The sequence below is a fragment of the Periplaneta americana genome, chromosome 7 (genome assembly GCF_040183065.1).
Source record: "Periplaneta americana isolate PAMFEO1 chromosome 7, P.americana_PAMFEO1_priV1, whole genome shotgun sequence".
NCBI lineage: Eukaryota > Metazoa > Arthropoda > Insecta > Blattodea > Blattidae > Periplaneta > Periplaneta americana.
In genome coordinates, this window is record NC_091123.1 from 26,694,291 (window position 1) to 26,707,470 (window position 13,180).

At 35.4% G+C, this 13,180-nt stretch overlaps 1 protein-coding gene across 7 annotated transcripts in view; it reads left to right on the forward strand.

Moving 5' to 3' along the window:
- LOC138703000 (protein phosphatase 1 regulatory subunit 12A-like) overlaps positions 1-13,180 on the forward strand; it is a 227,099-nt gene that overhangs the window by 130,241 nt on the left and 83,678 nt on the right. For 6 of the 7 annotated variants that reach the window (XM_069830483.1, XM_069830481.1, XM_069830482.1 and 3 more), the window contains 2 exons: positions 1,821-2,013; positions 8,244-8,414. In XM_069830483.1, coding sequence (XP_069686584.1) covers positions 1,821-2,013; positions 8,244-8,414 — 364 coding nt within the window. The remainder of the gene's footprint in view (positions 1-1,820; positions 2,014-8,243; positions 8,415-13,180) is intronic. The other variant, XM_069830487.1, reaches the window with a different exon arrangement.

Here is a 13,180-nt window from a genome sequence, read left to right on the forward strand (position 1 = left end):
CATTAAAATTAGAATTAACCCGAAAACAATCCCATATGGGCAAGGACATCTTTTGCATAAAAGGAAGTTAAGTAAGCAATCCCTGTCAACTACTGGATTGTTGATTCGATATTTCTTATCACTCTTGATTAGCAAGTACAATTCTTTCCCTGCTTTACTATTGTGGTCCCATCTGCTGCTGAAAATAACCTTGCTAATGTTTAATTTCCTAGGGCTGAACTAAAGTGCCTAGTGATTTAGGATGATAATTCATATTTATCTTGCAATAGGTATTGTTTCTCCATTTCTAATGCACCTTAGTCCGAAGGCTTATTGTGCTTATCAATGGAATTGGTGATAGGAAAATCGTATTTGACAAGATGAGACATTTTTCTTACAATCGAGGAAAACTTCGGAAAGAACTCAACAAGTAATTAATGCAAGCAGTATTCAAACTCAAGTGCGAGCACAATTTCAGTCCAACTTGTTGCCATCTGAGCTCTGCCAGTGGCTATGTTATAGATTACTACATATTACAAATTTGGTTCTGAACCAATCATTCCACAATCTGTTTCTATCTCTTGCCCTAACCCTCAAGCTAGACGCATTCCCAAACGCACACCAGCTGACTACACTAAGGTTCGCAGCATACCCAGGTTTCGAGCAGGCAACCCCCCTCATCCCTTCCATGCGTCGCCAGCCAGTGATCGGGAAATGCTATGGATTGATGACAAAATGCAGAAATGATGATGGAATGATGTAAATGCCTAATATGGGAAATATGGGAGAACCCCGAGAAAAACCCCAACTGCGACCTTGTCTGCCACAAATGTCACAATCCCAGATCTGACCGGGACTCGAACCTGGGCTGCCTGCATGTCAGGTCGGAGATCTGACCACTCAGCCACCGTACGGGGTTGTACATTGTACTTATATTTTATTTCCAAAGCATCTTCAGATTTCATAACTCCACTTGCTAATGAGCTATTCATCTTTGTTTAGTGTACAAGCCAACAATCAAACAAGCATTTTCGATTACTATCTACTACAGACTTGACTGCTATGCATTATGCAGCTTTGGATTGTAACTTCTGATATCACATCTGGAACTCGAAAGGAATTGTATTAATACTTAAGACGGGCTAACAGGAGAACTGTGAGAAAAAGCCAACTTCGACCTCATTCATCACAAGTGTCATTGAAATTTCTCGAGCTCACAATCTAGACTATTGTGTACTTGCATTGTGCAAGGCTGAAATGGCGTACATATTTAATGCACGGTTCTGTGAACAGAAGCAGTACCATAACACGTGAGGATGGGTTAACTGTTTAGTTAACAATCTAGTCCACTTCAGTTGTAAATGTAGCTTCGAGACACAGCCTTAATAAACATCATGGTTCTTAATAAGATAGACTCAGAGATTACAAGGAGACCTCTGATTGTGGAACTCCCATTAGAAAAATTGATATAAGTAAAGTGACATATGTTTCCTGAATTAATAATATCCTTAAGAGGCTCTCTACGCCTATCATCCCCACTATTCGCTCTCTTCTTATTCAGCCAGAAACAAGAGAACTCAGAACTGAACTGTAGTTCTGAAATATGGAGTCAAATTTCTACATACAGTTGCAACATCTTAAAACTACTTCAAAGCTAATTACTTGAAACTTTGTAATTTCATACAAAATAGTTCTTTCCCTATTAAGTTGTCATTTGCACAGTTTTTTCCCCCAATTGATTTTTCTCGTAATTTCAACATACGTGGTAGTCTCTCAAGACATATTTATAACTACATATTATTTGCTCTTTTTTTTACTATGATTTTTTTTTCTGTATACAGATCATTTGTGCCACCAGTGCGAGACGAGGAGTCAGAAACACAAAGAAAAGCTCATGCAAAACGGGTAAGAGAAACCAGGAGGTCCACTCAGGGTGTCACTTTGGAAGAAATTAAGGTTGCTGAACAGCTGGTCAAGAAGAAAAATCAGCAGCAGCTGCATCAAGCAACGCAACAGCTGAGCAACAATGAGCAGGTACAGTTGCATTTATTTTTGTGTGTTTTATTTACATTTACAACAATAGTAATACATAGTGTGCATATCCAAATACTTGACCAAAATATTTTATGAATGAATCTTTCGTGAAAATAGACATGAGGTTAAGGAGCATATTACATTCTGAAAGTGATGTAAATCAGTGCGGTTTGTAGCATAATTTAGACAATTCTTGTAGACAATAAGTCGAAACAGAAATCGTTGTCCAACATAACATTGCCTAGTATCACTTAATTTACGTATGGGGAGAATTGAGAGGGATGGGTGAGAACTTTCCCAAACCATCATACAATCCCGATCTGAAACCCTCATATTGTCATATTTTTAGGTTTCAAAAAGAACAGAATCCAAAGCCATTATTTCGAGAACAACAAAGACATTAGTTCCTATTTATTATTGCCTGTGACATATTAGAAAAAGATTATAATTCAAAGGCACGTTAAGATTCGTTGTAAAGTGATAAAAATACGTTGCGATGTAATTTTGTAAAAAAAAAAAAAAAAAAAGTAATGGTATTTCTTTTATAGGAGCACAGTGCCATGAATTGGTTTCTTTGATGTTATACTAATATCCTTATAACTTTCGGTGTGGCCTTCAAATGTGAAACAATTCTAGCTCTGGTAAAATACAAAATGTCATTAGGAATTAATAAGAAGAGACTTTATCAGCTTAGATATTGCGATTACTTATTCTGTATATAAAAGAACACAGGAAAACCTATGGTCAAAACGTGTATAAACATATTTAATGAAATTCCTAACTCTGCAACGTAATATCTTATGACAGGGAAAAGTATTATTGCATAGAAGTAATACAAATGAACTACTGTAATAATGAAAAGACAATTTTACTAGCCAAGATTGCAGCTATGTGTCCTTTGCATAAAGAACACTGTTTGGCCAACATTTGGAACAGTATCATATTTTTATTTCATTTATTGACTTGATTTCTAATGCAGTAATTTAATATCTAATGAGGACGTACCAAAATATCAGTATTCTTGCATAGAAGTAATTAAAATTAATTATTTATTGCTGTGAAACTGTAAATCAGTTGACTCAGTTTGTTTCCCTTTCAGTCATTATAATGTGGTGGTTTAATTTTCACAAGTTGATTTGTATACGCTGGTTTGGTTACTGTAGAAATATTGTAGATTTGATTTTTGTTATATAATTGCCCTACAAAATGATACATCTCATTCGTTTCTAAGGCTAGTTGAAACTGAAATATTAGGAATTTGGACAAGAAAATGAGTTTGTTCTTTCCATTTAAAAAAGTCCAGTCTTCCTCTGTCAGAAAATGGTGTCAATTTACCTGTTCCATACTTTTTTAAGCCCTCGGGAGATATTTTAAAAAGACATGCACATTATATGTAAATATCCAGTACATACCTCCCCTGCGTTTTCTCAGTTCTTTATTTTTCAGCATTTTGCTGTGTATGAAATGTTCGTTGCAACTTTTATACAAGGATAATTTTATATGAACTAGTGTTTAAAAGATAATAAATGCTAATGATTTGAGAACCACTAAACCTATATAGTCAAAATTTGGCACAGCATGTGACTAATAAGTACATAAACATGTAATACAAATTTCATAATGGTAGGTAAAACTGTAGAAATTGAAAAATTCTACCCTTAAAAAGAAAAAGAAATTAATCAGTAGCAATTTTTTCCGTATATATTTTAACACATGTTAATACCTTGTTTCATATAAAGTAAATTGTTTGATGCCGAATCTACTATTTGTAAAGAAATTGAGAACGCACGATAAATTTTCATGATTGTCTTTCATTTGTTCAATATGAACTCTGTGATTCTGCACATGCGTGTTTGTACAAGAAAGAGAGAAATGTGTATAAATTTGGAATGTAGAGCTGTTTATAAAAGAAATAAATAATGAGTTCTAAACGTAAGATTTCTAAATTTTGTCAAAAATGAAATACAATGAAAATATAATCTTTTAAAATTCGTTAAGTTTTCAGTGACCTGTTTGCATTTACAAATTCCTATCGCAAGTTAAATAAGCAGTTCAACTTGTAATGAAAGTCCTTACGGGATTATTACTGTAAATATTTCTACTTTCAAAATTATGCTCCTTTTAATTTTTGCAGTCCAAGAAAATTCTGTAGAGTATACCACGTTCACAAATAAGGGACGAAGCATTGTTGGCTAGTTATTTGTGGGGGATTTCGTTTGGTCAGCTTCCAGTTTTGTAAATATGTCCGAACACATTACTATTTCTAATACTGTAATTTATATTCGTAATTTTTCTCTGCTCTGTTTTTGTTGTATACTCCCAAATCAAGTTGACCGCAGACTTACTATTTATGTTGCAAAAATCTGTTTTGTGTTATCTTTGTTGATATTGACATCTGGTACTTAAGGCACATTCCAACATTTTTGTAATAAATAACTTGTAATATATGTACCAGTTACAATTTTAAACAGTGTACAGTTACTACACCAAATTTTCGTTCTAACTCATTCGGCTTCAGTTTATTACCCAACACCAATTAATTTAAAAGATGTAGTGTGAACACCATTGTGCTTCATTGAGTCTTTCCAGATAATACAAGCTGTCTTCAGTCTTGTGGAAGTCCTCTGTAAATACTGTGTTTCTTGTTGACGTGGATGTTGCTATGCTAAGATACAGCAGTACAGAAACTTGACTGTATGCAGTGATTCCCAAACAAGAGGGACATGGCTGTGACGTGTACTCTATGTTTGTAAACATCGAGGTCCAAATTTTATTTATTGTTTCAAAACTTGTTACTTCTACATTTTCACTACATCTATACAAAGTTAATGTTCTGGGTACAACGTTATTGAAGGTTAGCTTAATGTGTCAAATTCACTGTACTGTTCAACAGCATTTCAGACATTGCTTATTGATGTATATAATGGCATAATCCTCGGTTAAAATAATTGAAAGTGTGTTTTAAACCAAAAGAATCAATATGAATTTTCCTCGTTACAACTAACAAAATAATTATCATTAAACCTTGGATTTTGTCATTATTAGATGGTACAAAGTTTACAAATAAATTTCTTCCACAAGAATATTAAATTCGACTGTTTGGGAACCATTGGTATAATGTATGTCATAGACACAGCTTCATGACCCTCTCCAGTAACTTCGTTTTGTTCATTGTTTGGGACTAATGTCATTTGTGACTTGAGCCTATCACCAAATTGCTTCAGATACTAATTATAGAACATGCTCTATGTAGAACCTCATAGGGCAGCTTGCTACCTCAAATAATGCGCAGAATGAATTGAAATCATTACTTGGTTTTGCTGCTGTTTATTTTTTCTTCATTCCATGCAAATGGATTCGCCTATATCTCGTAATCTATGAAATCAAAAGGGAACAGTCACTTTAATTTATACATAATATTAGCGAAGATACTCGCATGAATTAGATCTTGTATCGGATATTTTACTATTTTACACTGCTCCAAATATTTTCTTCCGTGTTACTTTCGCTCAGATTATCATTGGTAATTCTCTTAATGCTGATTGTTTTTTTATAAACCTTTGCAGTAGAAACCGACAGCAGACTTGGCATATTTATTAATAGAATTTGTACTGTACACAGGGGCGTATTTTGCGGGCTACCGGGGCTACCGGCGGTAGCCCAAGGAAATTACAAAAGAAAAAGTTTATAATATAACATAATGTAATAATTTTGTATTATTAGTTTTACCGTAGTAATTAAAATTAAAGTAATTGTTAGATATATTTTGTGTAATAATAGGGTCAGCGGTAGCCCAAACCCTTTAACCAGTATACGCCTCTGACTGTACACAGTAATTCCCAAATATTAAATGTAATGTTAATTTACTCCCATCAATTCCTACAGATAGGAACTCTTCATAGATCATGATCATTCATTCTTTCATGCTCTATAAATTAAAATAATAATTTATTTTTCTCCTCCCACCATTCTGCAAAAAACACATTCGTCATCTAATTTAATGAAATAATACTTCTATGCGAGTATCTGTTTAGATTTTTTAATGTTTATATTTAACTCAACGTTGGCAATTCTTTTATTCATATTGTTATACTACCCTAGTTGTTGAGATTTGGTCTCATGTTCACATTTCAGGATCAAGCTACAGAGCATTCCAGTGATAAGTACGGATTTATTCTTCAGCCGCTGGGTGGCACGGTGTTTGAGCAATCTCCAGCAAACGGGCTCTTAAACTCACGGTGTTTCATTGAATTAAGATTTACATGCATACTTACTAACCAGAATATGTTGTATTTAACATTAATTGTTATGTATTAATTACAGGATTTTGTACTCACCCTCATGACAGTAACTGCTGGAAATGCCTACCGTTACATTTTTATTTATGGAGAACATTAAAAAACAGAGTGTGTGCAAATAATTCTCGCACAATTGAACAACTGAAAGAGAACATTCATGGTGCAATTAGATAAATCAGTGCAGTGGAGCTCATGAATGTGAACGGTAGTTTTTTACGGCGATGTGAACTCTGTATAGCACAAAATGTCAACACTTTCAGCAGCTACTGTCATGAGGATGAGTACAAAATTCTGTTATTAATATAACATATAATAAATTAATGTTAAATACAACATATTATGATTACTAAGTATGCATGTAAATTTTAATTCAGTGAAGCACCATGAGTTTAAGGTCCCAGTTGCTCAAGCACCGTGGCTTCCAGCGGCCGAAGAATAAACTGGTACTTATTGCTAGAACACTCTGTATTAGACTGTATGAGTGCCAGATGAACTCTACATCACGCTTTCCTTCAGTAAACCAGTGACCCTCGCCTGTAACTCCCCCTTCCCAGTCCCACTCTGGGATAGACTGATGTTGCTGGACTTGGACAACTGTATATGCAGCATTCAGCATGATAGATAACGCTGTGGGCTGCTGAATTCCTCATACAGAGACCGAGGGTAACAAACATTCCCATCCTTTGCCTCTCTCAATGCCAGTGCTTCTCACACTCTATCCTGGTCAGTATTACCAACCTTATACCTGATTGACTTGTCTCACAAATTAAGACATAATGCCTGTAATTTTCCGTGGTTTTCTTAAGCCAATTAGACGAATGTTGGAATGGTTAGTAATAGATCATAGACCTAATCGTTCTCCAGTAACACCTGATCTTTTCCAAATTTCGCAAATATTCATTCTTTAGTCATGAGTCTTGGCCATTACACACATGGACATCTTGTGATTGGACTCCCAGTCTTGCTAAGTTCATTACTTATGCAATCCGAGGTTCAATTCCCAAGAGTCTGTTTTTTTATGATGCTTTATCAACTGCTATGGTTATCTAGCATCTGAGCAAGATGGAAGTGATAATGCTAGCAAGATGAGTCCAGGGTCCAGCGTCGAAAGTTACCCAAACCCCAGAAAAAACCTCAACCAGGTAACTTGTCCCAACCAGGATTTGAACCTGGACCTTCTAGTTTCATGGTCAGATGTGCTGTTAATCCACAGCGGTGGATATCTGGTTCTGCTGCTAACCTAGTGCTGTACTCTTCTTCCATTCCATAATGTTGAAGCTTCGGCCTTTTCCCCGTGAAATTTTTCCAAGTTCCTTCAAAATGAGACAAGTGGCCATATGTCTTCGAGTTCATATAGTTCCTTATCTGTACCTCATGACCCCTTGAAAGGACATACACTTAAGTTTCTTTTAGATCTACCTCAAAATTCACATGGAGAAATTATTTTTAATATCTTATTAACTGTAACATTTTTATTATAATGTTACAATTGTACTGTATGAAAATAACAAAAACATATTTAAAGATATTCTGAAATAATTTTTGTGTGTTTTATTATTGTAATTTTTCTCCACAGTATGTGTTTTTTTGTACACTTGTATTAAATATAGATAATTTATAAATACACTTCGCTTGTCCATAGAAAAGTGGGAACTAAGTGTTAAAATAGTAATTTATTCGGGTGTAGTCACGAAATGCAGAATCTTTCTTTCTCCTTGGTATTAGCTAACAACAGAATATTTTTTTCGTGCTCTGTAGGTAGCCTTAACTAACTGTGGTGATAGAGGTTTAATATTATTACATCATACTTATTATTTACAGCTGTTCTATCACTCTATTAATTAAAATTAAGTGGTACTGTTTTACATTCTTCACGCTTCTCCTTCTCTTTTGCTTGCTTTACATCATCAACTTGAAACTTGGTTTCCGCAGCCACCTGTTATCATCCCTCCTGCTAGCTCAACATCGATTACAGCAACAATCACAACAGCAACTCCAACTGTGCCTTCTAGTGGTATAGCAACAGTTACGAAGGAGGAAGGTTCAGGCCAAGAGCGACGTCCATCGTGGAGACTTAGGGTTGATAATGGAGACAGGAGCAAGGTGTGTCTCTTTGTGTGTGCGTGCCGTGACTTGGTAGTGTCGGGCACTTGCAGAAGTCAGCACAGCATCGTGATTGTTGTTAATGTTTAATATTATAGCAGTCTTCTTCGGTTGCCATGCCTTGAGTAGCAGTCAGGCTCTGTAATCATTTACTTCTTAGCTTCAGTCATGATTTGCAGTGCTTGTTCATTCATTTACAGTATTCATCTTCGTTATTTCTTGAGCACTTCTGTCTTTCTTTGCCTGTAGACATAATAAACACTACTGCAGTTCTGCATAGTTTCCTTTTTTTGCTGCATTTGTTTTATTGTATGTATATATAAAGTATCCTTCAGGGTACTGAACGTGTGTGTATTATGTGTATATATTTGTACTGCATGATTCCTTGAATTGTATTTTGTGCACCCCTAAAATAATCATATGTTGCATGTAATTACAATTGATACTGCCACCACCACTTCATGTAGCATGATTGTCCTTAGTATTTATTTTTTCCGAGGACTTGCCTGTTTTTCAGCTCTGGAGGTACTGCAGCTCATTGTGCCAACCTACATTTTCTGTTTTCTTTCTTTGTCTGTCAGAGGCCGTTGCATTCTCACGAGATATTTTCTGCAGACATAAGCACTTTCGATCTAGATGTTGATCTTGGGATTCACAAAGACTTCTTTCTGTAAAGCAAGAAACTGATAATGAATCAACTGATCAGTAGTGCAGAGGGCGGCCACTAGAGGGAACCCAAGAGTTGGAGCTTAATCTGAGACGATTCTATCCGACGCCGGGGTTGTATCCGGTGTGGCTTAGTGGATAAAGCATCAGCATGTAGAGCTGAAAACCCGGGTTCAAATTCCGGCGCCGGAGAGAATTTTTCTCCATTCCATTACTCTTTCATCGTATGATGACGCAGAATATCTGCATGGAAATATCATATGTACTTCGGTACATTAAAATAATATATATGATATGCGTAAAATCACTTCGTGATTTAAGACAGCGCTTATTCCGTCGGATCCCAGCCAACTAGTCACTCATAACGAGTGCACCTCAGCAAATGTGTGGACTTCGGTCCTACGTTCATAGACATCTATGACGTAGTGCAGAGGGCGGCCACTAGAGGGAACCCAAGAGTTGGAGCTTAATCTGAGACGATTCTATCCGACGCCGGGGTTGTATCCGGAGTGGCTTAGTGGATAAAACATCAGCACGTAGAGCTGAAAACCCGGGTTCAAATCCCGGCGCCGGAGAGAATTTTTCTCCGTTCCATTACTCTTTCATCGTATGATCAGTAAACTTCACCTGGGGCCTTTTAATCAGATAGAGTTTCCCCCTCCACCTCCGGTGCTCTAAATATAGCCTAGAAACCCCTGATTTTATTTTCCGAAGAAAGCATTGCTGATTTTTTTATTGCCCCTTAAAGAAATCAGTCATCCTTGGTTAGCTTTGAACAAACGAACCATTCTTGCAATTGTATTTGAGGTTTGAGATCTCAAAATCTGTAAAAAAAAAAAATAAATAACGGATTTTTAGGACGATTAAAATCGTAAATTTTTAGCTTGTAGAAGAATTCTGTCCCTAAATGAGAGGGCCCCAACCAAAAATTATGGTCATTTCCCATCCCTTCTTTCTTGTTTTGTGTGAGCACACATCTCTACAGGCTCTGTGAGAGTGCAGCGGTCTTTGATACTCAAATCAGGAAGGCAGCAAATTTCAATCCCGCAATTGTTGCGAAGATTCTAAAGACTATTGTTAACTTGTGCAAAGGAAAATATTGCGTTAACAGTGTTTGGTATCCACTGTTAAAAATTAGGAATAATGAACACATTAAAACTGCAGTCTTCAGGGTTAAACCTGCTTGTAAAGTATTTTCTGTTTAACTTGTAAGCATGTGTGATTGCTTAGCATGAAATTATTTGTTTACTACTAATAAAATCTTGACATTATGTACTGAGTATTTCATTTAGCGCATAAAAGTTTACTTTAGATCGATTTCTGTTCTCTGTACTCTACGAATTATTTTTCATAATGTAACATCATCTAAGGATGAAGTAAAACACCTTAAGCATATTGATTGAATAAAATTTAAGTGTCATCCCTGGTGATTAAAGATTATTACACCAGATTTATGTATTATGTGTTCACGGCCAAGAATGAAGACGGGAAGTAAATCTTGGAATCCTGACAAGAAGTATGAGTTGTATAGAAAACTACATTCATAAACTAATTTCTAATGTGCTTTGCATTATTCACCAGCAGTTTCTACTTCCAGATGTAGATGGCTTTTCCAATTAAATCTAATTGTGCCTTCTAGTCTGAAAGTAGGAACAGTGTAAACTCGCTCTGCTGGTTGTCATCCTTGCCAGTTATCTGTAATTTGGACCTAATGAATTTCTATGCTGATGATCTCACCTCAGAAATGAAATTCGACACTGTCACATTAACGGAAACCAGGGAAGTCCTAGATGACTGTCTTTGGAGACATTGTTACAAACCAGCATAATAGTACATTATGCAATGAGCCTATAATGGTAGTAATTAAGACGCGAGTATGTTTATGAAACGAGCGCAAGCGAGTGTCTTAATTACCATTATAGTCAAGTTTCATACGACTTTTTATGCTCGACCATATTTCTAACTTGAAATTATTCATAAGTATTCATGTTATTCTTATCTGACTGAGGAGCGGAACTGACCTTGTGCAATACCTCGTAAATTGTGAGATGTGCACAGACTCAAAAGTATTGATTTTTTCCGAGAAACAGATATCGATATCGACATTGACCTTGACATTGAAAAACGAGATGACAAATTGAATTTATGTGAATATTATTTACAATTAACGCTAATTATTATAGTAACAGAACTGACTTTATTTCAAATATAGGTGATTTATTGATTTATTGTTGTCTTTCGATTGCATATCCAAGAATAATCAATACTTGCACTTTCATATTGCTACAATGGTATTTCTGATTGGTGGAACACCTGAACTTTAATGAATAGGTGTACTTTAATGAGGTCCATTAAAGGGCTGCTACCAGGTGTATAATTACTACATTTCGGCATGGTCGAGCATAAAATGAAATCATTTTCGTGATATTTTTGTTTTGCATTATGCTTGGTTGGTACATGGCAGCCAACTTCTAATTACCAATTGAAGCTATGTAGTTTCTTGTAGGCAGGAGCAACAGTAACAAAGATTCACATTTCTTCCAGTTAATGATAATATATTGGTTACCTGTACCATAAGATGTAAGCTTATTGCTTGAAATATATGCGATATGTATTTTTTTTATCATTAGCTTAGTGTTATTGCTGTCAGTATAATAACTAACATATCATTACAGTGGTTGTCATAGACTTCATTTTAGTGTTGTGAATGTCTAAAGAAATTACAAACAGGAGATACTTCGTTTCTGTTTGTTGACAATGAAGACATTCTTGTATGATTACCGTCTATTTCAACATTACTTTGGTATTGATAAGAATCAGAACTGTGAGTAGTGAGCAGAATTTTATTTATTTTTTTTTTTTTCAATGTTTGCTATAGTTATTGAAATTTCTAGATATTTCAAAGTGCTCACTTTTGAAAATAACATTTATATTCATATCACTGCAGTTTTTCACATGATCTAAATATGTTATTAACCAAAGTGTAATTGCTTTCTCGTCCTCTACCCCTCCCCATTTCTCCCCCCCCCCTACCCCTCCAATGTTAGAGCCCTTAACTTTTCCATTATTTGCCCCAACTCTACAAGCATGGCTTGCAGATGTTGCTACTCAATTTGTAAGAGATTATCCAGGGTGCACCACAGGGAGTCGGTCTACATACCGTAAACTGGGGTTACTCTGAACACAGAGGAAACTTTGAACATTTTTTCAGAAAATCATATTTAGGTTTCTACTCTGCTCTTGTTACAGATGGAGGTAAATTTGGTAAGAGAATGATTTTATAATAATTTGCCTTCATCTATAACAAGAGTAGCATGTAGAAACCTAAATATGATTTTCTGAAAAAATGTTCAAAGTTTCCTCTGTGTTCAGAGTAACCCCAGTTTACAGTAACACTAGTAATGAATGATGGAGAATTGTTGGGATGTCACAATGGAACTGGAGTAATTTCAATTAAATATGTCACTGTTTATTGAACATTCTACGTTTTTTCAGCTTATTATGATTAAGAAGATAAATCACGCTAGAAAAATTAATTTACGTCATAAATATTTATTTTGTGTTTGTCATGTGTTCTTGTGTCATGTTAACTCTCATGACCTTGAAACCTCACTACTTACGAATGTCTAATGTTAGTACCCAAATCCTTTAGGATAGAACAAGAATTTGGTTATGAAAATATCGCTTATGAAAATTGTTTGTTCCATAGCGATAGTTGATGTGTTTTGTTAACTGTTCATTAAAGTAGCTGAAAAAGAGACTTCCTTACCTGTAGTAGCAGTACAGACTAAACACGGGATGAATCACACACTACGCGATTTAGATTGTATGTCTTGCCTCTGTCTACTTAACAAGGACGTGATGTAATATAATCCGTATTACATAAATCTAATTAAGACTTTATCTGATGTACATCATTTGACCTCTATTATAGCAGAGTATTTCAAGTAGATTACAGACTAGCGTGTAATTTTTGAAGTGGACTGTTTGAATTTTCAGGTATGTGCGTGAATTACCGCAATTCTAAATCGTAATTGATGAGTAAAAATAATGCTTCCAACACCAGATTTTCTATTTGAGGATCTGGAGAGATTAAAAAT